Source organism: Macrobrachium nipponense, chromosome 33, assembly GCF_015104395.2.
Source record: "Macrobrachium nipponense isolate FS-2020 chromosome 33, ASM1510439v2, whole genome shotgun sequence".
Taxonomy (NCBI): Eukaryota; Metazoa; Arthropoda; class Malacostraca; order Decapoda; family Palaemonidae; genus Macrobrachium; species Macrobrachium nipponense.
In genome coordinates, this window is record NC_087219.1 from 51,110,734 (window position 1) to 51,138,176 (window position 27,443).

General features: G+C 35.7%; 1 protein-coding gene and 1 pseudogene across 7 annotated transcripts in view; one reads left to right on the forward strand and one right to left on the reverse strand.

Annotated features, from left to right (window-relative positions):
* LOC135203177 (uncharacterized) overlaps positions 1-14,913 on the forward strand; it is a 65,267-nt pseudogene extending 50,354 nt beyond the window's left edge.
* LOC135203175 (mitochondrial thiamine pyrophosphate carrier-like) overlaps positions 14,903-27,443 on the reverse strand; it is a 92,585-nt gene continuing 80,044 nt past the window's right edge. For 4 of the 7 annotated variants that reach the window (XM_064232876.1, XM_064232877.1, XM_064232875.1 and 1 more), the window contains exons 7-9: positions 27,410-27,430; positions 25,718-25,889; positions 14,903-15,572 (exon numbers count right to left, since the gene is read on the reverse strand). In XM_064232876.1, coding sequence (XP_064088946.1) covers positions 15,547-15,572; positions 25,718-25,889; positions 27,410-27,430 — 219 coding nt within the window. In that variant the 3' untranslated portion in view covers positions 14,903-15,546. Of the gene's footprint in view, positions 15,573-17,481; positions 17,643-25,717; positions 25,890-27,409; positions 27,431-27,443 lie in introns of all 7 variants that reach the window. The other 3 variants (XR_010311879.1, XR_010311878.1, XM_064232879.1) reach the window with 3 other exon arrangements.

Consider the following 27,443-nt stretch of genomic DNA (forward strand, 5'->3'; position numbering starts at 1 on the left):
CTTCATTTCCTATGAATCTCTCAGTCTCAACTGTAGTATCTGAGCTCACATCTTATACCATTATCGAGCCAGAGCCTCAGAAAAAGACAGAGAAGAATAAAAAGAATAAACCAGCCATATATGATAGTCTTATGCTGTATTTATATAAACTCAATGGATGATTTGCTTTTATAAAACTACATTTCACAGTTGGCAAGCATTACGAAAAATATTTTTTTCCTTGCATTAAGTACATAATATTTGAACACTGAAGATGCTAACTAGTGTCTTCATTCCATTCCATAATATACTATAATACAAGTTGTACGCTTTTGCTCTACCGAGTAAATCAACATTTTTAGTAGCGTTATATAACATATTTTATTCATTCTTTAGATAAACAAAGTAAGACTTGCTGGCCCTACATGGATAGTTGCTAGATATTAAACATTGAATAGAGTCCACGGAAACCTTAGCAGTATTGTACAGTACTATATGTGATTTATTACCGGTACAACTGTGTTTATAAATTTAGAAAGCAGCTACGAGTTGGAATCATTCATTATATTTAGCAGTCTCCTGTAATCTTTATCTGAAGCTTTATTAATGCTATTCTTATAGCAGTTCCATGATCCCTATGCTATTAATTGCCAACCTCTCTTGAATGGAATCTTTCAAGTTTCCAGGAACAAACCTTATGTAATGTGGACGTTTGTGCATTAATTAAAGTGTTGCCACAAAATCATATTTAAAATGTTATTTACCTTTGCTTTTCAGATCTCAGCAGTGTGATGTTCACAGATACAGATGTCGGACAAGAGCAAGTGATATAATCAATACAGATGTTTTACCAATATGGCGAGAAGTAGTTCGATGGTTGACTGTTAAAGTTCTTACACAAGATGCAAATAGTATTTAAAATTTTTATTCAAGGTACAATGCTGTATCATCCATGATAATTTTATTGGTCAGTGTGAGAACTTTCACCATAATACTAATGTATTTTAGTACGATGAAAACATATAGCGTTATTTTTCTACAAAATAGCTATGAAAACTTACCAAAGAAACGACACTTTGCAAAGAGATGGCGTATACAGTGTAGGTGTAAAATCTGAACATACAGTGTTATTAGCTACCCTCCATAGTGCTATGCATACATCATTGCCATGGCTTTCATTCTTTCACTTGTTTGCAAATAAATAGTTGCAGTATACTGTTAACAGACCCTATAATTTATATCTCAGTCAAGTACAAATTGTATCAACGTAGGCTGTGCAAACATTTTAGCAGGTCGAAACTTTATTTACTAATAAGTATAGTATTTGCATTCCAGCTACGGTATTGGATATGTTACCAGGGTTTTGAATTACCTAAGTTGTTTCAGAGTTGTTTTACATCACAAAACCAGATTGTAAAAATATTTAAGATTGTTAAATATTTTTACAATATGAGCTCAGAAAAGGGCAGGCCTACTGATTTCTGTGTTTGTGAGATCATCTTTGAATGAAAAACCAGTTATATAAAGTTTTTTAAGCTACTTCACACTAAATAAAATACTGGTAGTCTCTATGCCAGAGATTAAACTTCAAATGCAGCTAACTCCTCATTAGGTTTCCAACAGCTCTGTAAACATGAAGAAAAATCTTCGTCATTTAATAGAAGACAAACTTTGAGATAAAAGTAATCTAGTCCATAATCATTATAGAAATACCCTATAGTAAATACTGTACTACTACATACTTAAGAAGAAGTAAAAGAAAAATACTATGAAACTGTTAAATCTGCAAGTAAGTGAGAGAGTATGCCAAGCAGGGCTGCCTGGGGACCAGTAAACCACTACTGGAGACTAAATTTTGGAATTGGTCTAGACTCTAGCCCATAGACACTGTTGAAGAAAGGCTTTTGTTAAGCACTGGACTAAAATAAGAGAACACATCTTTCATGTTTTGTGTTACTCCATTTTAATGACAGGCAGAGCACTACTATTTGTAAAAAGTTAGTTTTAAATGTGTTGTAAAAATAGATTTAGTTAACTGAATTTTTTTCCTCGGCAATGTATTATTCGATATTTTATATTCTGCAACCTATGTTATTCATTATATTGTTTTTGCCCTTAGTGTAAATTCCCATTTAGTATATTTTCCAAACTTCTGCACATGTAGTTGGTGTACAAACCCATCATTTATAACTGCCTCACTCATGAGTGTACATGAATCCTCCACACTCCATTCCCAAAGAAGAATTAGGTGGTCTTTTAACTGGTTGACACAAGAGGCAAAGAGGCCCTTGAGCTGTAGGTTCGATGTAGGCAAGATCCTCACTTCTCATGAGCCAACAAGTCACAGCAGATTGTAGCACTAATTTTTCCTTTGCTGTTATTTGACACAAATGTGTCATTTTTTGCAGTCGTTTCTTTTCAGCTCATGTACTATAATATTTACTCATATGTAAAGTGAATTTGTTAGCACTATTGTAACAAGTATGTGCATAATTCAGAACATTTTCACCTGTTTCAGTGCACTTTGTCAGCATTATTGTATTTTAGACCTATGAACTGATTTCATTTTACATATTTCTCATTGATATTAAGTGGTTTAATCCCTCATGCGTTTTGTCCTTCTCTATGGTTAGATTGGCTAACACCCGAGTACACCATGCTAGCTTTTTTCTCTGGTATATTTAGAATCTATTTATACTTAGAAAAGTGAGCTACAGGAACTTTTCACCGGGCAACACAGGTCTTCCCCCAGAAATAGATTTTTCCTTTGTCAAAATCCCTTTTCTGGCCAGTGTATGGTAACTGGCAAATAGCTTTACATGCTTAATTGTTGTTTATATATTTAGTTATCTGTATTCATTTATTGTTTTACCTACCTTTTTGCAGGTTTTTGTAAGGCTTTTCCTAATGTCTTAATGCTACCTATTTTTGGTAAAGCTTGCATATAACTCTACAGAGTAACAAAAATTCATTAGGTATATACATACAGTAAAATGTTGCAGTTGCATAATCCTTTGTGATTTTAATTTCTTAACTTCTCTTTCTTTCTTTTTTATAAGAAGTCATTAAAAGAAGATTCAGGTCTGTTAATTCTATGCACTTGTTAATGATTTATGAGGACAGACTTAACTACCTTTTGAAAGTTTGGATTATTGCCAGCATTCTGGTGCCCAGGCATGACCACGTTATCTACAAGAATCTCTTGTGTTGTTCTAACCTTGACACAAATCAGTGAGCTAGTCTGACAAAGGCAGCAGTGGTTGACATTAACTGCAGCTATGACATAAGACCTGGCTTTGCATTAGGGATCAGTGATAATTTAGTTTTTCCCATTTGTGCCCATAGTAGTAAAAACCAAGATTTCAAAACCTGGGAATCTCTTGTTCATTACACATGTACTCATTTGAAATACCCAAAATTTGTATATAGTACATGGCCAGTCTACTTAAAATATTTAGTCTATAGGCAAGGCTCAGCCAGTGTTTCTTGTATTTATTTAATTAATTTTATCCTTGTTAACAAACAATCTTCTCCTCATTCTCTGCGATGACAATAAAATTTAGTATATAACACTGATGTGAACAATTTGGCTCTAAATTAGGAGCCAAATGGACATTTTCGTTGAATTATTGACAACTTTCAATTTGAGGATCGATCTACTCTCCTAGTTTTTAAGAATGAAACCTGACTTTCGGGAGAGCCATATTCTACTTTTGCAACAGGCAACCTTCCAAGGTCTTCAACCTTTTCTTAGAGATGGTTGGTGGTTAGGAAAAAAGGGCAATTATTCTTCCTCTGCAACATTTGCCCTTCTCATGTCATCAGCCTTTCAATACAACAGTCAATGATTAGCACAGGAGGTTTTGCAAGAGTCAGGGCAGACATCTTAAGTTGCCTTTCAGTTGCATCTTATATCCAAGATGCTCCAATGTACTCTATCCTTTATATTTAGGTAGTCCACTAGGACAGAGATGGCTGCAACAGGTCACTGCAGAAATGCCAGAGTGTTCAGACATGTTGCACCCTGGGACTACATGGTTGAGTGAATCTGTCTAGTCCTTTCCCGGCATGGTCAGATACATATTCCTGTCACTGCAGCAAGCCCTTGTTTAACCTGGAGATTGATTATTCTGATTAATAGTGAAAATGTCTATTTGAACCTTTTTAAAGATATTCTAAGCTATGTCAGTAACTTGCCAATGCCAAGAACTGTTTTCATGTTCAAAGGTGAACCATCTAGCTTCTGAACTTTAGAATTTCTAGCTCTCACTTTCTTAGATTTAGGGTATTCCACAGATACAAAACGCAGTCTGAGTTGACCTTATCCTCCAGCCATCAAGATGTTCTTTCAGAGTGAGAGCTGAGGTGACTGATCTTTTGAATACAGTAACTTCAAGGACCTACTCCAGTTTCAGATAAGGAGAGCCTGATTAATGCTGTCTTTTGTTTCACTTTTATCAGCCTCTGAATTGTAATTGTCTGGATTTAGAAACTACAGCACTCAATAAGCTCAATAAGTGCATCTCTCTTCTATGTCTGTTACTGTAGCTTTATAGTGTACGTACAAATATGGACTACGTACTTATATTCAAATATGCATTGGGTTTGGACTTGTACAGCTACAACTCCCTGTCCTTCAGAGCACTTGGCTCTTAATTAATCTCAAGCCCATGAGCTCTTGATTGAATTTCTCACTCGAGCCAACTATTGGCTGGTTTTTTATTCAGCAACTCAAGCTCCCTCCTAAATTGTTATCTCAGAAAGCATAAATGATGGCTTTGTGCAATAAGTTTAAGAGTTTGAAAACAAAATTTAAATTTTGTGTACAAATCCAGCATTTTTGATATCCTACCTCCTAAAACCACCACCCTTTCATAGCTATACCTAGACTACATGAGAAGTGAGGTTCTTAACTATCCAGAACTGTACCCTGCTGCCCACCAGTCAACAGACTACCTTCTAAATATTGTTCAGGTAATGTTCAAAATTCACTAGGGATAATAAGAAGAGGCATTTCCATGTAACAGGTTTGTAAACAAGCAATACATTTTCTGCAAATTAAATTGTTAACTAGAACCATATATAGAGCTGTGATGTTAGATATTTATGTTGTTAATCTTGTTGTCTGTTACTCTACATTGTTTTGTTTTATCTCTGTATTTTAGTGTACTGTACAAATTAGTTCTTTTCCTTTTCCTTTCTGACCTGTGGAAACTGAGTGGAACAAGACATTTGGAAGTAGTGCTGTCTGTCTGTGTAAACATAAACAAATTTTATATGCACCAACTATGTATTTGATTTTTACATTATATTTAAAACTTTGTTCCAGATTTTTTTTTATAGCTTTGAACCAATATCCTGTGTCTTTGACCAGTTGTGTCCTCCATTCAAGACAAGGTTCCAGCAACACCAAGAAGAAAATATTTAAAATTTTTTCATGAAATGAGGCAGGAGTGGAGATTTATAAATTTATATACCTTTAGGTTGTTATATGAAAACCCATTAATCATATTTATCATAATTATCTTTTTTGTGTATGAAATGGACCCAGCTATACAAACTAAGTTGAAAGAAAAACTGTTCCACTGCAAACGCCCAGCCTATAGTTCGCCATCTCCCTTTCTTGAGTGTGTAGCTTTTATTGCACTGGACATGTGCAATGCATCCCACAGTTCCACCGAGTTCTTTCCCAGTTTTTTTACTTTTAATCCATATCTGTATTATGTGCTTTTCAAATTGGCATTTTATGAATAATTCACATGCATTCTCTCCCCCCCATTAAATGGGTGTACGAGTTTGGTGACTTTCTCTTTTGGTCTGTCGTGTCTCATCATTGTATCCAGGATTGCCTTGGATAGATTAACTGTTTCCTTTGTTTAGCCCTTAATGGAGATTTCCACCACTTATCCAGCATTTAGTAGTGTGTAGTATATCCAATTTTTTTATTTTTTTAGTTTTAACATTTCTTGCACATTTATTTATGAAAGTGAACTATAAACCAAGCATAGATTTTCCAGTGGATTTTTTAAACACTAACCATGTGTTATGAATGGATTCTGTTTTTCTTTTATAGTACTTGATGGTTGGTGCTTTCAGTCTCCTTCTTTGAGCAAGCGTCTTCTTTTTGGGTGATGTCCCTCGCTCAGATCTCTCCTATCCCTTGCAATCCTTTTGTTACCAGCAGGTGTGAGATTCAAGCTCTTCATCTGCCATTTTTCCTGTGCTGCATTCTTGGTAGCAACATCTTTTTGACACAATCAAGTGTCTTTGACATTTGCATAGTATTCTCTTTGGTATGTCCACCTTCTTGACTCTTTACTTGCTCTTGCCTACCTCTGTTCTCAGCCATCCTCATGTCTGCTGCTCCAAATTCTCAATGGCCCCAAAATATCCTAATCCCTCTCATATGGTTAGGCACCACCACATTTTCGGTGTTTGCTGGGTTAAAATTTTCTGTTGCCTTCAAAGTCTTCAGTTGCCCTTTGCCTGTGCAGGTGTTTTAGCGATTGCGCATCAGTTATCCTCAATCTTCATTTTCTGTGTTTCTGCCCATTATCCTAATTTGTAGCTTCTTGCTGGATTGTTGATCTGAGATGGAGTGTCTCGAATCATTCCCTTGAACCCCACCCCAATGCTCAGAGGCTTCATAATCTCCTCTTGACTTGTAGCTGGGCACCCAATCCCCAGTTTTGTCATGTCTTTTTTGAATGTCCTTTGGATTCTCTCCACTCTCCACTACTGTTCACAATTTACACTAATGCTCGATTGCTGCATTTTCTGCGTTCTGCCGAGTCTCCAACGACTCCTTTCATGCTTATTCATTGTTGACTGCTCAGCCTTCCATACCATCTCAGTATTGGCCAGTCACTCCTAAGGTCCTTTGGGATTTGCACTTGTAGCATGGTTTGGGAAAGTTTAGAGCATGGTTTAGGGAAGTTTAGGTTTCCCTGTTACCAAAGGGAAATCTTGCACTTTATGGTTGCTCTTCTATGCAGTTTTGTTTCATGCTGGACCAAAGTCCTTACAACCTCAGTGTTCTTGAAGATTCTCATTAATCCCAGTTCCATGGAAGCCAAATAAGTAATTCGTCGATTCCAGCCTTTTCCCCACTTCTGTTGTACCTAGAGATTTGATCTTTGTCAGAAGCACAGATGCTCCTCTCTTGATGTACCAAATAGGGTTGTCTGGCATAGGGAGCTAGATTCCTGGGGACTTTTTATTATGTGACCAATATTCTAAGACTACCTTCCCCTTATGAACTCTTATTGAGTTACTGCATCAAGATTGTGGCCTTCCATTTCTCCCTCTCACCATCATTTACTTTGTGAACCACTTCTCTCCCTCTCAGCCTCACTTGTCACTTTTCAAGTTTCTCTTGGACACCATCTTCGAGGTGGTCTTCCTGTTTGCCATGGTCCTTTGTAAGTACTTCAGTGGGCATGTTATCTCTTCTAATTGTTGTTCATAGGGGATTTCAATTGCACCTAGACTTCATGGCTGAGCAAGGTAATTGCACAAGTTGTGCCTACAGTGTTTTGTATCAAGACTTCTATTTTATGGTGGAATTCCATAGTTTGAAGGTTGCACATGGGGGTTCTCAGGAGGTCCTCGCCCAACACGGAGGCAATGCCTTTAGGATTTGATTGCTGTTTAAACTTAACAGTTGATGTGCTTTTCCTGTATTACCCAGTTTTATGTCTCAGGTGCAAGGTGTAGGTAATATCAGGGAATATGACTTCCTTTGCACCCATTACTTACTGCTTGATGTCTAAAGTAATTGGACTTTATCTGGGTTTTGTTCTCTTCAGCTGTTGTTCTGCTGCATTCATCCTTCTAATTGCATCCAGGAAAATTATCTTTAGTAGGTTTCATATCACAGTGTTTTTATAGCAAAATAAACATTTTTATACAAGCCCATTAATCCTGATATTCAGCTTACTACTCCCTAACCCCTTACTCATCCTGGTAGGAATTATTACAGAAGGCTAATAGAGGTTACAAGTAGACCAAGGATTGGGCACTGGGGATGCATTCTGAGAAGATTTTCTTCATCCTGGTGTAGCAGGGTCCATTTTACATGGAATAAGGCTAATTTTCATTATTTGTAAACTAACATTTAAAAAAAAAACAGTACATACAGTATTTCTTAATAAAAGGGTTCTCAAGACTAGCCATATTTAAAATATCAAACTAGGCAATCCCTGGTTGACGGCAGGTTTTCGTTCCCGGCTGAGCACCGCTAACCGATAATCGTCAGTTACCGACATTGAAATCCGGTTAACGTAGTCATTAGACAAGCCCCGCAAAAACGGAATGCTATTAACCGACACCACTGATAAGTGAAGACTGCCTGTAAGTACATGAATTTGTAAAATTAATATACCGATAAAGACTTTTTTTCAGTCATTACTGCAAAATTAATAAGCACCCAAAAACTCCAAAATGTCTTGTTTTTCCATTTACATATTTAAACCATAGAGAACTTCATATTAATGTTACCTTTGTAGTTTCTTTGTACTTTTGTATGAATTTATTTTTTCACAAATGTTATATTGCTTTCACCTGCACTAATTTTTATTTAGAAATGTACTGTAGTTGCAAAGGCTGGTTTGTATTGGTAAAAGTTATTAAAGAAACCAGCAGTGTATCTTACCTCAGTTCAACAGTACTGTAATTTAATTAAGATAGTGATTCCCAAAAGCCACCCGAGTTCTTGCTCTAAGTTAATGTTAAGCTGCCTGATAAATCTGTTCTGTTTTTGCTACTAGTAATTCCTATAAAATAAGGATTGCATTCAAATAAGCAGCAGAGTTCTATTTTTAAATTTATAATTTTTGGATTCATGTAATTGTCTTCAGTTTTTCTGTGAAAATATTATCAAGACTTTTAAATTGAATTGTCACTTACACTTGCCTCTAAGCATTAAGAACTCTCTGCAGTTTCATTATATATGTTCAGAATAATTCAACTTGTAATAGATTGGTCCTCCTGAATATACATGTGGATATTGTCAGCTTTTGACAACAGACAAGATATCTCTGACTATCAATTTCAGTAATTTTAAAACTACCTTACCATTCTCTTTCATGTTTTAAAACCATTTTATGTTTGCCACATTCCACAAAGTACATCAACTACATAAGCACATACCTGTATGTACAAATACAATTATTATGGAGCCAAAATTGGTGACACCAGTAAAATATAATTACGTACCAGCATCCACCATGTTGCTGCTTCACAGTTAGTATTTTGTATCACCACAGGTAATTTATGTCAACTTTATGTGCAGTGATATCACTTAATTGGCAATAGTAGGCCGCCTGCAATTCACTTATGAAATAATACACTGATATGTGACTTTACTTGTATCTGGTTCTTCAATTATTTGTACTGAACAATTTCAGTTTATCATCATACCAAACATCACAATAAACAGTAATATTTTTATTAATCAGATAACTTATTTAAGGCTTCAAACATGTATAGTAATCTTCAATTATTTGTACTGAACAAATTATAAGTTTATCATCATACCAAACTTCAAAATAAAGTTTTCTAATATTTTTATCAATCAGATATTTTATTTAAGGCTTCAGACATGTCTTAGTAATATAAACTCAAAACACTTTAAGCACTAGTCACATAATTCGAATAAGTGTTGTGTATAACAGCATCACTGATTCTGTATAGTAATATTTTTTTCATACATTTTACTGTCTGAAAGCTTCCTTGAATTTCTCAATGATGTTTGGTTGGCATTTATTTCTCTTGTTATAACGTGTCCAAATACCTTATTTAAAATTTTGCCTTAATGCTTGGTAAGGGCAGAACAACTGGAGGGCTGAATACCTGCTTATGGTGGAAGTGCTTAGTGCTGGTCGAGAATTTCTTCTCCCCCTCTAAAGGCCTGTCCACACGAGCGGGCCTGATCGGCGTGCTCCGGGGTTGACGGGCAAATTCTGGCGGGCTTACCCGTGAATGTTGTCCACACGGGTGAGGTGATGGAGAGGTGGGCGTGCCCGACGATGCCAGTAGTGTGTTCAGTGCGGTATGATAAACATGGTGCCTACTGCAAAGAAGAAGATATTGTGTAGCATGATAATTGCTTTGTGTGTGATGAAAAAGAAGAAAAAGAAGAGAAAATGGTGCAAAGAATGGCTCGGTAAAAGAAATTTATATGGTTAACGTACGTCTGCCAGGGTCGAAGCTCAAGCCATCGGGCACCACCATGGTGATTTTGCTATAAGACCCATCGGGCAATTTGACGGTTTGCCCGTCAAGTGTGCCCGTTAGAGGGGAGTTCCGCCGATCAGGCCCGGTCGTGTGGACAGGCCCTAAGGAAAGTTGTCTGACCCATTTGCATCAAGATTTCATGTTTCAGTGTTGGTTACACAGTGAAGATACCAGGGTATCAGATTTTCTTCAGCTAATATCCCTCTTTTTATCACTTTTACTGTTCATCAAAGTTAGTATTACAAATTTACAGTATTTATGTACATCTAGCATGGGAGGAATGCAGTAGCCCTTGGATTAGGCAAGGAATTGGTTCCAGGACCCACTGCATATCTTATAATATGGTGTTGCATAATAAAATGACTGTACTAATATACACAGTATATTATGTACACAACCTGCATATATTCTACTATATTCAATACTGTACAATTTGATTCAGAGAGGGTTATTTTGGATGTCCACCTTGTCTATATAAGCTTGAAATCAATCTTCCCACATAGGATAGCCTAAATGTGACCCTTCAAGGCACTAGACTTTACTGAGCTTACAATTTACACTCCAAGACATTTAAAATCAGTTTCTAAATTATAAATGCTTGGTTAATACCATAATTGAACTTATTTTATGGACTGCTGTATATTGAGATGGACTGCTGTATTGAGAAAAGCATGTAACACATTCAGTACTATTGCAAATCCTCTACTCCAACAATGTACAAGATAAATTCACTTTTTTCCTGTAAGTAAAAGTACAATTATGTAATGGTCAATTTAACTAAGTTCCACTGTTCCTTTGTGTAAGTTGCTAATATTTATCTAAATGCTTTTATTTGCAAAGTTGCTGTGTCATAATACGTACTCTTTACATAGTGGAAATTTATAATTGTTTTGAACCTTTTATGTTTTACAAAGCATTTCACTTTCATTTTGAAATTTGTGCAAGTTATTCTTGTGTATGTTTGACAACTGCACCAATATGAAATTTTTATTTTTATTTTCAAGTATAATTTTACTGTATTACAATAGATTTGTGTTGGTGTTAATCTGTCACTTGGCAAACAGGAATTCTCAGTGTCTAGTAGTATGTATACAGTTGTATTGCACATCTTGTATTTATGTACTTTTTTGTCCTGTAAGAGATCACATTATGCATACTAAATGCACAAATTTAAAGTAAAATATATTTCTATACGTATACAAAAATGATCATGATAACATCTTTGAAAAATGGAAGCTTTAAAACAGCTTGTTATTCTTTCAGGCAACTCCAAAATTGCTCGATAGTCTGAGCAATTCTCCGGGAACGTCGTGGGACAGGAGAGTTCGGCATATTGGGTCATTTGTCTTACTGCTTGTTGGGTCTCCAAAAGCAGTGAATTTGGTGTTTCTTCTGTTGTTCCAGAAATTGCATAATGAGGAAGTGGAAGCAGGTGGAGCAATTGAAAGAGAATCTGAATTTATTTTAGCTAAACAAACCAACTTACCAACTTATTAGTGAAGAAATCTTTGATTAAATGGTTTATTATTCTCACTTGGCCAACTTCATAACTCCTATACAATATATCTCATTTAACCAGTCTATCTCATGGTCAAGTTCTAGACTGTTGTTTTTACTACCATACTTTTCTGGGGTCCTATTCTGCAATCTTTTTTATGTTCATCTAAATAAACGTCAAAGTGAATTTACTTATTCACTCTCTTAGAATCTGTGACCCTCATTATATTGAAAGGGAATTTGAACATATAACTAAGTTTTTCTTCATCTGGGTTATCCAAAGCATTTCATAACAGAGGCATTTTCCAGGGCAAAAGTAATTACTACAGTCCCAAAAAAAGGAAAAATTCAATGTCACTAACACTTTAAGTCTTACCATAACACCAATCACTATCTACTGCAAAGAAATTCGTGCAACAAAATACCTTATCATCCAAAAGTGTGAAATTAGCCTTTAGTTATCGGGATTCTGTAGGCAGTCAGGTTATAAGAAAGACAGGAATCAGGTGCCACTAATAAGAAAGTTGTTTATTCAGTACCATGCAAAGACTGCAAAAAAGATATTATGGTGAAATAGGAAGAGGCCTTTCTGTTAGTTTAGAGGAACATAAACAAGATAGCAGAATAGAATCCCCGAAAAGTATGGTAGTAAAACAGTTTAGAACTGAACCATAGGATTGACTGGTTAAATGCGGATATATTGTATAGGAGTAGTAGTAGTACTGGTATGTGTAGGGTTATAGAAGAGGCTCTTATAAGTCTAATCATTACTTTTAAGAATAATAAACCATTTACTCAGGATGATTTCTTCACCAAGTAAGTTTTAGCTTCAAAAAAAAATTTAGATTCTCTTTCAACTGATCCAACTACTACTCCTTCAAAGAGTACATTAAACAACAAAGAGCAATTTCTGAAACAGAAGAACCACCAAATTCACCAGTTCTGGAGACCCAACAACTAGTAAGACTAATGACTCATACACCAGCCTCTACTGTTCCACGACGTTCCCAAAGAATAGCATTAACAATTCTTGATTTACCTGAAAGAATAACAAGCTGTCTTATAACTAACATTTTTCAAAGATGTTGTCATATATGTAATACATATTATTTTTATGGTTATTCAGGCTGCAGAGGCTAACTGATCAAGGTGGCAAAAGTTTCCTGTATGTATAGCAATATACATACTTAGTACTACAGTCTTTATTTTTCCATTGAAGATCACATGATATGATAAAATCAAATAAGTACAGTATTCTCCTCTGACTGGGTGAAACTTTGCACCTGTACACATTGCTGAATTGTATGACAGGGTATAGATAACTTATTGCTCCACATACTCCAGTTCCATAAGAGAATTAAGACAGAGGTCTCATGAGCCCTCCCGCTAGACGTCTTGGGTTGATAAAAGCTTTCACTCACCTACAAATGGGAGACCTAAAAACAGGGTTGACACTGGGCTTTCATGAAAACTACCTTTCAGTTATCTTTAAAGACATAAGGACTGTCCCTGACTGCTTGTACTTCTGCCGAGGTAGAGAAAAATATGTGCCACCTCCTTGCTCAGTGTACATACATGATCCCTGGATTGTGCATGTGCCGGCAGGAGGTCGTGTGGCAAGGAGCTGGTGCATGATACCGCTTGAGATTGTGACTATCTGTATGTGTGATTATGCAGACCCTCAAAAGTGCTTGGCTAGGATTGTTCACATGCAGACAGCGGGGTTATACACTAAAGGTCACAACATGATACTGCTCAGTATCATGACTATCTTTAAGTTCTTAGTCAAGCAGACCCTCAGGCAGTGCCTGGTTCCTCCAGAGCTCTTTGTACACATGCACATTCCCTGGATGAGGTTGTGCAGAACAGAGGGTTTGCACACAAAAGGTCTGCCTTACAGTACTGAGGAGTATATGGCAAGCCACATGCACATGATCATGCACACATTCGAGGTGTTCCTGGATCGTTAAAGACATCAAATGTGAACATACATGATCATGCGCGTGAGCATTTGAATTTGGGCAATAATATGAAAGACTACGGGAATGTAGACCACAAGTTTGGTTACGAGTCAACCTCGGTCTGATGCAGCAGTCTGTGCAACCAGGACCCTGCAAAGCACTCTTGGTCGTCAAGTATAACCTTAAGTCATGAGTGAATAAAGACCTTGCTTGGTGCTGGACAATGAATTCACTGGTGGAAATTCCTTTGAAAGTTTCATCACCTGAAATGCTTTGTTCTCACATGCATCAAGAAGGGGTAGGGTACATGCCACAAGACACCTCTGTTTAAAATGTGTAGACATACTGACCTTTATCTGCGCATACACACCTTGGTCATGTGATGATCATTCCAGTGTTGATGAGTAACAACAGTTGCAGATGGATATACATGAGCAAGTCACAATACTGTAAAGCTTTTAGCCAAGGTCTACAGTGCAGTTTTACAATAGGAGTATGTACTCATTATTGGTAAATGCACTTGAAGCTTTGAATCTTTCTGGTGTTCAACAATGTTGGGGTGTCAATCCAAATTTAAACCACCAAAGTTCATCTCCACCTAGCCCTGTTGACAAAACTTGAGTAGCATTCCTTTGTAAAATGACAAAATTTAGGTACTGTATTTGCATTAATACATTTTAGTATACTATAACAAATATATAACATTTATCAAATTCAGTTACACATGCCTATTACCATCTAACCTCATTCACATGAACACTTAGGCTGAAAAGCTCAAGAGCAATCATCTCCCTAAAGAGTTACTTTGCATAGACAATTTCAAGAGGCTTATAACTTGTATCAACACTATTATTTCCATAAAATACAAACCTCATACTTCTCTAATGAAAAACCTTATATTTTTCCAATGAAAGCTATCCTCCCAGCACCTCAAACTGATCCATACTTTTGGTACATGAGCAAATAAGACCAGCAAAATGTTTTGGCATAAGGCACCTAGCAATGGCAACACTAATCACCATTTGGCTGTTGTAGTAAATAACCATTCAGCACTGGTTAAAACTTCCAATCAGCACTGGTTCAATGTCCTATGGAAAATAAAACCTTAAAATTTCTTATTTTGTATTTTTAAGACAAAAATAAAAATATATCAATTAAGTAGTTTACTTTCTACCAAATACCACCATAAATATTATGTAAAACTAAGATTAGGTAAAATAAGTCTGTAATTAATAATATCTTAACATTTATTATATAAACATATTAAATATGTACATAACACTTTTTTCAATTTTAAACAATAAATTACAGCAATTAAAAATGACATTTATAACAATTTCATGACCAACTGTAATTTTCTATACTTGAACTGCAACCTTTGGAAACCATTCATTAAACAAATGAGGGAGACTACTTTGTCCTTTCAATCTTTAATAATTTTTTGTATCAATTATGTAACATAAGCCTTCAAATGAGATCATAAGAGAAAAACTTTCTAAGCAGACCCAGTCTTCGTATTGATGGACTTGCTAAAGCATCACCTGGTGGTTATATATTATTTAATATTTGCAGTCCTCCTATAAACAAGTTGCACCGAACTGTTCAAGTTTTAATATATTTTTACTTAGTAAAAGCATGTAATTTCCAGCAAAATATAAAGAACTAATGAATATCTTGTTTCATTTAAACATGCAAGATTTTCCGCAAAATTATTCAAAATATAACCTTGTTTAACTGATACAGTATTGTAGTTTATTAGAGTAAATAAATATATTTACATTAATGAAATTACCATTATGAAAGCCAATTTTTTAATATTCATTTTGAAGTACTGTCTACAATGAAAGGGGAGTACTTACAAAGTTCAGTTCCATCAGTGGTCACTGTCACTTGCTGCACCTGGGTAAGAAAAAGAGGGATTACATATCTAAAGGTTATATAAGTTACAAAATTTATAATCTCAAGTGTAACTCATTTTGATTTAAGCATATCCTACTGTAATGCACACCAACAGCTTTCAGGGGAAAATATATTCAGTGTTTGGAGGAAAACCACAACAGATTTTTCGTCTTGTCCAAATTGTACAATACAACTGATCAAATGTCATACCCATAAAACATCAGCAGCAAAAAGCTTTACCAAGGAAATATAGAAGTCTTGGAATAATCATATATTCACAATTTTAGAGGCTGTCAAACAATGTTTTTGATGTCTAGTTGCTGTTTATGGATCATCTAAAGGCAAAGTAGTTATCAGTCTGCACCACAATTTTCCTTTCAAGTACCCTATATTAACAGCTGGCTCACAGGATTTCTGTCTAGCCTATAAAGATCAACATGTGAAACCCAAAAACATTCACAGGAAATACTGCATTATAGTCCTGTATATCCCCCCTCATTATGGGACCACCTTGACGTGGTGGGGGGCTCTCGAACCTCCGGAATCTCTTCCCAGGTTCGAACCCAAGAGTCCCATATGACATTATATATTTTCGAGTTAACTTCTGTGGCCTTTTCCATTTTTGCCAAAATTTTTGAAAGCAAATAAATGAGAAAACATATCATGGCTTAACGTGGAGTTAAATCCGAAGCTAAATAATGAGAACCGTAGTAGATCCATCATCTACCCGACAATGTTCGGACCTGCTTTTCAGGCGGAACTATTCTGTGGAGCTGGACCACGGATTCCAGGGGGGCCTGGTTCTAGGAATAGAACTCTCAGCATTCTATCCAGTCTGCCCATAATGTGATTAGGATGGGGATAATTGTGTTATCGTAATACTCTTAGTCCTAGCAAGCAGGTTCTGCTTACACTTGGGCCATACTAATCATGTTATGCCATCCCCTTTTGGGACAGGATAGGGATGCGGACATTTGGGAGTCCTTTCTCACTTGTGCCATTGGCGGAAGATTTAACTTCGCGAAGGGCCAATGATATCTTTTAAAGTTTTTTTTCTTTTTTTTTTATATAAATCTCAAAATTTATTTATATTGAAATGAATGATTTGAGTACCCCTGGGCCCCATGATGGAAAAACTACGGCACAGTTGATGACTATTGGCATGTCACTCCTGAATTTCCTTGGTACTGCCACAAGTAATGAAAGTACTATAAATGATACAAAGGAACACCCTGCTCCAAGTAAAGCAGCAGAGCCAGAAAACCAAATAGTGCATATAAATAAAAAAGAAAAAAAGAAATTGGTAAACTCCAATATCGTAACAATGGAACCATATATGATGAACAATAATTCTGAATTAAGAGAAATAATCCTCCCAACAATACAGAAAAATATAAAAATCATAATAGACAAGCAACATACATAAAACAAGGACCAAAAAGAAACAAATTACCGACAATCCCACATTGGTACATTTTGATGACCTCTTTAGACCAGATAACTGGTCAAGATTTCTAGTCCTCAAAGCTGACAACAAAATCTCAGCAGCGATACTAGCAAACAAATTACTTAACATATATCCAACACAAGACATGGAATGCAGACACATCAAGGACAATGAATGGCTTATCCAAGTAACCAATAAAAAGCAGTCCACAGCCTTTTTAAGTATAACAAATAAATAATATAAAAGTAACAATTACAAGCCACAAAACATTGAATTATGTACAGGGTACAGTCATCCTACCCAATAGTGAGCAAGAGCTTCCTTCAAAACAACTACTGCTAGACTCCTTAAAATTGAGATATAACAATATCCACGATTTAGAAATATACTCTATTTCAAGCAGAAAAGATAAAAATAAAAATATCAACATTGCCAAAATAAAATTTACAGGCCAAGACCTACCATTTAAAATAAAAATCCTTGGACAAAATAGAGAAGTACGTCCTTTTGTTCCAAAACCACTACAATGTACACAGTGCTCAAGGTATGGACACACACAAAAGATGCCGTAATAAGGCTATATGTGCAGTCTGTGCATCAGATGACCATACCACTAATTGGAACTGTAATCAACCAAAATGTATTAATTGTGGACTAGCCCATCACGCAAAATCTAAGGAGTGCTCATTTTACCAATATAACACAGAACTTCAGTTGTTAATAAATAGGACAGGAATGTCAGTCATGGATGCCAGACTTGAGCTAAAAGTAAGAGGAGTTAATAATCCATCCAAAACCCCCACATTTCAAATGTGACTAAAAATCAAGACATCAAGCAGCACAATAACAAACAAGATAATATAAACATAGAAACTAAATTTCATACCAATAATAATGAAACCCAAAATAAGTGATATTACAACAACCAATACCACCACTAACATATATGATTCAGTTATCCATGGAAAAGAACTTCCAATGGAAGAGGAGTTAAATATTGATTATAATCAAACTGGCAAAAAGAAAAGAATTCTGGAAAGAACCCCACCCAAGGGGAAAAAAAGTAAATACTATTGAAAATTACAATCAATCCAAATAAACTCCAACTACACCAGGAGAACATTTTAAAAAAGATATTAAACTAACCTCATCACAAGTGGAAATACACAATTACCCTCAATCTCAATCAAACAGCCAACATCTGGACAGTAAAGATCACTCTTTACAATTCCCATCAAATAATACTAATGAAAATCATACCATTAAACCAAACCAAAATATAACTATTACCCCCCCACCATCCACAAGACCCAAATATTCCATTAACAACAACAAAACAAAAAAACCCTCAGACCAACAGTCCTTATCACTACAGAAAAGGACCAATAGAATTACAAAACCAGATATTTGTAAAGCTAGACCAAATACTTCTGAACCAATAATTAACATTATCAAACATGCTTCATCTTGTGGTTGTAATGAATGCTTTGTAAGTACATATAACCAACTAACTACCAAGACAAGAGGACACAGTACGAAATTGTATAGACAATTTTACTAAATTAAGATGGTGCCCTTTAACACACCAACAAGAGAACGAATTATGTTCTGAATCCTTAAAATACAAAAAGGATTCAGAATATTCAATTATGAAAAACAAACTACTGCAGAATCTAATAACCAACATACAAATGCAACGATTAAAAAACCACAAATAAATTCAAATGCATATAAACTACGAGGCAAAGTAAAATCAGCAATCAATGTACAGAATTTAACACTAATTCCTCCCAATAATGGAATATAAAATCATTCAATGGAATATAAATGGTCTCTTAACCCGACTACGTCTGGGTGAATTACAAAGAATCATATGAGCCTACAACCCAATGTGCATATGTCTACAACATATAGGAAGCAACCCTACAAATATCCAACACTATAAAATTGCCTGTTATTCACCAACTGACTGTGGAAAATTAGGCACAGCTATATACGTTCATAATAGCATTACATATGAACCTTTCGACATACCATCTAAGCCACATCAAATAACATCAATTAAACTGTATATGCCTGACAAAAGTAAAATCACTATTTGTAATTTATATAACCAACCAAATTTCAATGCAAATTTTAGTGATCTTTCTGAACTTATTAGCAAAAGTATACAGGAACCCCCTACTTATAGTAGATTTTAATACACATAATCCATTATGGGATACTAATAACCCCACTGACACATCCGGAATCAACATAGAGAATACTATAATGAAACTAATGAAACACAACCTGTATTGTCTCAATGAAAGTGAAGTTCCAACATATTTTTCAAATACACACCTAACCTTCTCTTCAACTGACATTTCATTATGTTCAAATGATGTAGCCAAGAAATTTGAATGGGATGTCCTAGACGATTCATACACAAGTGACCATTTCCCAATCATTCTGAACTACTTGATATCAAAATATTGCCACCTACAAGATATATTCAAAAAGCTAACTGGGATAAATATTTCCTATACACACGAAACATACCACCATTCCCACATAATGAAGATCACAATACTACATGTGAATCCTTCTCAAGCTTCATAATAAATGCTGCAGATAAAAGTATTCCAAAAACCAAATCACACTCCACAAAATCCCCTGTCCCATGGTGGAACCCAACATTAACAACCTCAATTAAAATAAAACATATATGTATTGGGTCGCAATCTTAACAGACTCAAAACTCGCCTTAAATCACTCAACAAAATGCCCTATAATATAAACATATTAAACAAAATAGTTATAATAAACATAACAATTAACCACACTAAACCACTATATAACAAATATACAGCCAAATTTAGAAAAATGGTAATACTAGCTGAAAAAATCGCATCATGGAAGGAATAGGTCTCAAACATATCTTCAAACACATCCACAAGGGATATCTGGCAAAAGATAAGGAAAATCAATGGAAAACATATAAGACCTCCAAGAAGTGCAATACATTTAAATGGAAAAATATACCATGATACTTATGAAATATCAAATATAATTGGAAAGCATTTTGAAAACATCAGTGCTTACTCCAGCCTAGATATACATTTTCAAAATATCAGAAAACAAAAAGAAAATATAATACTCAATTTTGAAACTCTTGAAGGCCTGGAATATAATTATATTTTTAACATGGATGAACTAGATAATGCCATCATCTTGTAATCCCTCTGCACCAGGATATGATAAAATATAATTTGAAATTATAAAAAAATTAGCTCCTATAGCTAAATCATATTCATTAAAATTTTATAATAGTATCTGGCTAAAACGTGTCTTTCCTGATAAATGGAAACATCCCATAATAATTCCAATAAATAAACCAGGAAAGGATGCAAGTAATCCATCCAATTATAGACCAATATCTCTAACAAGTTGCCTATGCAAAATCTTAGAAAAAATGGTTAATGCACGATTAACGTATGTAATAACCAAAGAATCCATTTTAACACCAACACAGTCTGGTTCAATAGCTGGCAGATCAACCCTAGATCCCTTAACACATTTAGAAGATCATATCAAAAAAGGCTTTGAACAAAAGAAATTAACAGTAGCTATATTTTTTTATATAGAAAAAGCATACGATACAACCTGGAAACATAACATCATGCAAAAACTCCACTCCAAGGGACTAAGAGGCCACTTACCAATATTTATTAAGAACTTTTTAACAAACAGAACTTTTCAAGTAAGAGTACAAAATTCCTACTCAGTAACCTATTAACAGGAAAAAGGAATTCAAGGTAGTGTCTTGAGGTGTACATTGTTTGCTTTAGCAACCAATGACATTACTATAAATTTACCAAGTGGTGTAAAAAAAAAAGTTTATATTGACTTTGTCATTTACTATACGAGTAGTAATTTGAAACATGCTCAGAGAGTTCTCAGTACTGCCATTTCAAATATATGTAGTTGGACAAATTCAGTTGGATTTAAATTTTCAACTGTTAAAACAAAAGCAATCGTCTTCTACAAAGACAAAAGATGGATGAAGAACCAAACAATCAAACTTCACCTTTATAGCACTGAAATACAATTTTGTACAAAAATCAAATATCCAGGAGTCATATTTGATCAACATTTAAATTGGAAAGAGCACATCAAATACATTAAAGCCAAGGGCATCAAAGCCCTTGCCATATTAAAAACGTTATCACACACTAATTGGGGAGCAAAGCGAGACATTTTATGAATGATATATAAGGCAACAGTCTTATCCATAATAGATTACTGCTATCCAATATATTCATCCGCCTCAGAATCTGCATTAAAATCTCTCGATGCAGTGCACCATGAAGGCGTGCAATTGTGCATAGGAGCATTCCGATCGTCCCCAACAAACTCGCTTCTGGTAGAGGCAGGTGTTTTGCCCTTAAAACATCACCGTAATTTGATAATACGAAGAGATCTTTCAATGCAAGCGGAATCGTCTCCTGCAGCTGACTGCTTCCAAAACTGTAATCCAGTAACAGCAGTTAATAGTACTAGCTCTTTCCCAAAAAGAGCTAGATACATAATGAACTTGCATAACATGGATTCAATTTTTCACCCACCAATGGAATTGCCATCACCGTGGATTTTAAATCGAATAAAGATACGTACCTCCCTGTCTTACCTACTCAAAAAGCAAATGACAACCTCCCTGTCTTACCTACTCAAAAAGCAAATGACAACCTCCCTGTCTTACCTACTCAAAAAGCAAATGACAAGTACAGAAATGTACCGCCAACATGCTTTGGAGCATATTAGAAGAAAAGGAAACAAATTTATGGTATATACAGACTGCTCCAAAAATAATGTTGGAGTAGGAGCATCTGCATATTTGAAAAGTATGTTAATAAAAAAAAACCCTACCTTTAATATCATCAGTATTACTGCTGAAGTCACAGCCATACAGATGGCTCTTGATAAGATATCTGAGGCAAAAGCAAGTGTCTCTTATTTTCAGTGACTCGCGTAGCGCTATAGATGCTATAAGACAATATAAATCAGGAAACCAAATAGTGCAGGAAATACAAATAAAAATTCATCAACTCCTCCATCAGGATTATCAATAGAAATATGTTGGATCCCAGCACACGTGGGAATAAAAGGAAATGAATATGCAGACTCGGCTGCCAAATTAGCCTGCACTATCCCTCCAATTACACATGCCCCAGTGTCAGACTGGGTAAATCTGTTAAACCATTGATTTACCAGGATTGGAAAGGAGAATGGGCCTCAGTGCCAACAACAAATAAACTTAAAAACTGAAGTGTATGAATGGAGGACATCCTCACAGGAGGAAAGATCAAAAGAGGTGATCCTAGCAAGGCTCCGTATAGGACACACAAGATTCTTGCATGGTCACTTGATGTCAACACCACATCCTGACCCAATGAAGTGTAACAGATGTCAAAAACCCATGACAGTACAGCATTTACTTGTTCAGTGCCCAAATTGGACCCAGCAAAGATCTATTTATCTACGGAATTCAAAAATGAAAAGTATTCTTGCTGAAAGCAAAGATTTTTCAATTAATAACATCATAAATTTTTTAAATAAGACAGGTTTCTCAAATAAAGATTTTTTTTTTTTTTTTTTTAACTAATTTTTTTTTTTTTTCGCAGGATTGATCCCTGAGAACCAGCCCGAGAAGAGTCTACTTGAGACTCAGGGGTCTGGAAAAACTAACCCACAGATAAACATTTACCAAAGCATAACGGAGAGCAGAAATGAGTACTGCTGACATCAGAAGTGAGAACATCACAAACAACCATTCCTACTGCCAGTGTTCAAGTGTTTCTAGTTCAGGAAATGTTTGGCACCCAAAGGCACAGAATGACAACATTGGCAGGCACATAATCGATTACCAAAGTAACATACGTACTAACCACATGACCTGTGGCTATAAGATTTTTCTGGGCTCAGCCGTGTCGCTCCGTGAAATGTGTCCTCTTTAGCACTATTTCTATGTGACCTATAGGTCGGCTCCCCGTTTTCAGGGTCTTTTGATGAGGAAAAGGCTAATTGGAGGGGTTGCTGTGGTAGTGTTTAACACTCGCCCCAGTTCTATACCGACACCTTCTATTTAGGTGAGCGAGTCAGAGACTTCTGACATGTCCAATTTAGCAGTTCTCTGGTATCATAGCAATATTTTACTAGAAATAGTGCTAAAGAGGACACATTTCACTGGGCGACACGGCTTCCTCGCCCAGAAATAGATTTTTCCTACGTCAAAATCCCTTTTCTCTCTCCTTATTAGTCAACTGGTTAGTCTTCAGACTATCAACACCCAAAATATGATGTGAATGGGATAAAGAGAAACCTGTTATTAATTAAGCTGTATTAGTAAAACATAAGTTTTAATCTTTGGCCAGCAAATGAGTAAAAAAAGTATGGAGCTAAGCTAGACCTGGCAGCACTATTTGCCAACATATTTCCGAGATCCAGGTTCAGCAGGATTCTCCGGCCTTAGTTTCTCACTCATTAGCAGGAGACATTACGCCCTAGTTTCATGACAATAACCAGTCGGGTCAGTTTGATGGATAAGAGTGATACATAAAAAATACTTTGCTTCAAGGGAGTAAAGAAATTGAAGCCTTTCTCCAAAAACCTCACGACAGCTCCTATAAATTCTGAGCTCTATTCTAAGATGAATGATAGAACAACTGGGGACATATTAGGGGCTACAAAGAATATTTTTATTATGCAAAGAAGTTACGATACTAGCATTCCTTCATCAGTAGCAGGCCCTCCTATTTATAATGGAACCATTACTATTAGTTCACTTTTTCTTTTCATCTTTTTCTTTACTCTCAAGTTCCTGCACACACTATATCCAGATCGTAGTATCTAATTTCCATGGGCTAGAGTTGTATCTTTTATTTGTATGGGCATGGGCATGGAAAGAGTTTCAATTCAGGTTTGTCATGTATCGCCAAAAATTCACAAGATTATTGGTGCCTGTGTTCATCTGGGTAACCAGGAATGGAATACGTCTCCGGATAAGTAGTTAGTGATGAGTCCCTATTTGTTTGTCACCAACCACATAACCTTTTTAGACTTCACCAGGTGGTAGCACTCCATATGAATAGTGAGAATTGATTGAAAATTACTGTAACCTACATAAATTGTTAAACATTTTTATAAGATATATACTTGGCCTGATTCTTCTACAGAACTGCTTCTTTGTCCTATGCCTCAATAAAGCTATGAACCAATTTGTTATGATTATCAAGCAACAGCATCTGCTCTATTCAAGAATCATATTACATTAGCTGCCTTCCTCCAACATCATTGAGGTAAAAGATCAGAAAGTTATGTAGTATATATCTATAGGAATACTCTCGTGGCCGAGAGAACAGTGTGAATTATTTTTTGGTTATGCCTCAGCAGAAAATCTCCGGTATTTCCAACATAATGGCTGATACATCCTGAAATCTGCAAAGCATTACAGCAGCTGCACGGATCCTCTATGGTAACCTGCTCACCACCATCAGCAACAAGCTGGTATTTTGCAGCTTGTCCCAACAAGAGCCACTAGCCTGGATATTGGATGAATTTGTGTATCTGTGAGACATCAGATGAGTATGCCTCTCCTCTACCTGCAGTTTTATAGAAAATACAGGACATCTTCCCCAAATACAAAAGTGACTTTAATAGCAAGATTCTGGTCCAACCTGGAGTGGTTTGCTGATCTGCTTTTATAAGTTGACCAACAAAGGTTGGACTGAAGAAAGACCCTGCTAAGACCATCTCATTTTCAGAGATTACGTACATCAAATCTTGAGACATTCTACTTCTTCATCCTTTGAGATTATCCAGCAACATGTCGGACACAGATTCTGAGAGGCTGGTCTGAGCAAGTTCTACTTCACTGCACATAAATCAATCTCTAAGGGAGGTTCCAGGTTTCTGGCTCTGCCCTTCACAGGTTTTTACCTGCTTCAGCATTAACAAACCAAGTTCCCAATGGAATGATTATGCCTCAGACGGGAGTCTTATATTGGCTTTCTGGACTATAACTAGTATCCCGAGACATTTTGTAACGAATCTAAATATTCACTTTCCATCCCACTTCCTCCTTCAATCTTGTTTCCAACCTCTCTAAATACTACTTCTCAGTACAACTGTAGTTTTCTCTAACTTCCACCTTTCAAACCTTGCTTAATTTCCTTTATATTTAGGATGTCTATTTTGCTCTCCAACTTCTCTAACTCCCTCTTTTAACCAACTGTCTTAAGCAATATATGGCTGAAATAGCCCCAGTGCTTGGCTTGACAGCCTAAATTTCACAAGTTTAAACCTGAACTGTTAATTACATACTTTTCTAAAACTAATATTAATTTTCAATGTATAATGCCCAAATTATTCTTGACAGTCCCCCCTCACCAATATTCCAGCTGTCAAAACCTTACCACACAATGAATGGAAGCCTCTGACAGTCAGGACCTACTGAATCATTGAGTATGCCCCTTAATCATTGAGCAATACCAAGATTTCCTTCTTTAGAGGGGGTTTTGTCCATAAGAAAATTTTGATAAAATGGCTCTAAGACATGGGTTTGCAAGTGGAAAATTAATCTTACAGTATTTTCAAATAAACATATATACTATTCCATAACACCTCTCTTGTCTCAACAATAAAAAAAATTTTCACCAACCTTTATATAAGTGAGCAAACCCACTACAAACAGCCTCATACGAGACAAATATCACCCCTGAAGATGCTGCACCTTTAAGCAAACTAGGCCAAAGCCCTTTGAACCAAGCTTTCAGTCCCTCTTCTCTTGTGATACTTATTATACATTTCCAGGCATTTTCATACACCACAACCTGGACAGAGAAATATGATAAGATACATTAAGCAAATTTAAATATAGCTAAAGAATTCAATAAAGTATACGATGCCAACTAATTACCTAGTTCCATTCCATAATTTTTTCCCCTAATGTGACAAAGCAATGAAATCGTTAACATTGTTAAACACAAAATTATTGTGCAGCAATATTGAAGATCTCTTTAATATATTCCTGACTATAGTGTGTGCAAATCCTTCGGGACAGCCCTAGGAAACCTGTTAATCAGCTCAGTGGTCTGGTAAAACTAAGATAAACTTAACTTAGTGTGTGCAGACTAAAGTAGTAGCCTATACAAGGTATGCAGCAGTGCTGAGAATAGTATTACAGAAAAAACCATATATGCTGAAACTTTATATCTATCATATTAATTTCCTTGACTGCCTTTCTCTCTTTGTCTGTCTGTGCGGGGCAGTGTGTCTATATTTGTCTCTCCCCCTTCCCCTTCCCATTCCTCTCCTGCTTCCCTCTTCCCTCCCCATTACCACTCCCTTCCTCCTCCCCCTCCCCTCTCCCCTGCCAATGCAAACAATAGTGATACCCAGAGGTTTTTGGGTAAGTTACTTATATAAAAGTTCAATTTTAGTCTTCTTTCTCAACATCACCAAAGGTCTATAAACTCTCCATGAATAATAGTGACAATCCTTGCAAAATCCCTATTGGGTATTATGTTGCTAAAATTCAACTTTTCACCACTTATTTCCTCTAGCGAGATACTGAAAACCATAATGGGGTTAATTAACATTTCATTCTGATTTTTACAGTGCATCTAGCCTTGATGATTTGATCTAATGATACCTCCAGTAATTTACAGGTGGTTTTTCCACTGTAAAATTTAGTTGCTTCAACTTCTAAACTTTAAAAACATCCCAACTATGTTTGCACTTTCTTCAGATGGTGTTAGTACTTTAATAAATGAATTGAATGTCTGAGATTAACATGGCCATTATTTGTCTCAGAATAACAAGGGCTGTATCCAAATATGTAATCAAGAGAGAGAGTGACACCATGCAAACACCTGGGTATCTGAAAGATTTAAAGGTATAACACATGAAACCTGAGAAATGAAATTTGTGAGGTTTGCACTCATAGCAAGCTATAGCTGGAAAAATGAAAAATTAAGTTATACAAATTACTAAAAAATATAGTAGTTGGCAAAGGAAGTCAGTCCACCACTAAAATAAAAATTACTTGGCTATGGTTTGATAATTAGTATAGAGAAGCATGCTTTCAATTCATCATAATTTTAACTGATTTTGCTGTACCTTCTAAGAAAAATAGTGCTATGTACACTGTAAGGAAATTCCTTCCATGTATAAGGCCTTTCAAGAAGATTGCAATATACTAATGTAGCAAATCAAGAAAACTGCAAGAAAACTACCTAAATTACAAGCCAATTAAGGACCTAACCAAGAAAATTACCTAGATAAAATATCAAGACCTTTTAAAACAGGGTAAAATTTTACATAATCATTACTGAACCAAGATAAATTTTACCTTTCCAAACTGCTTTCTGGCCTCCTCAAAACCA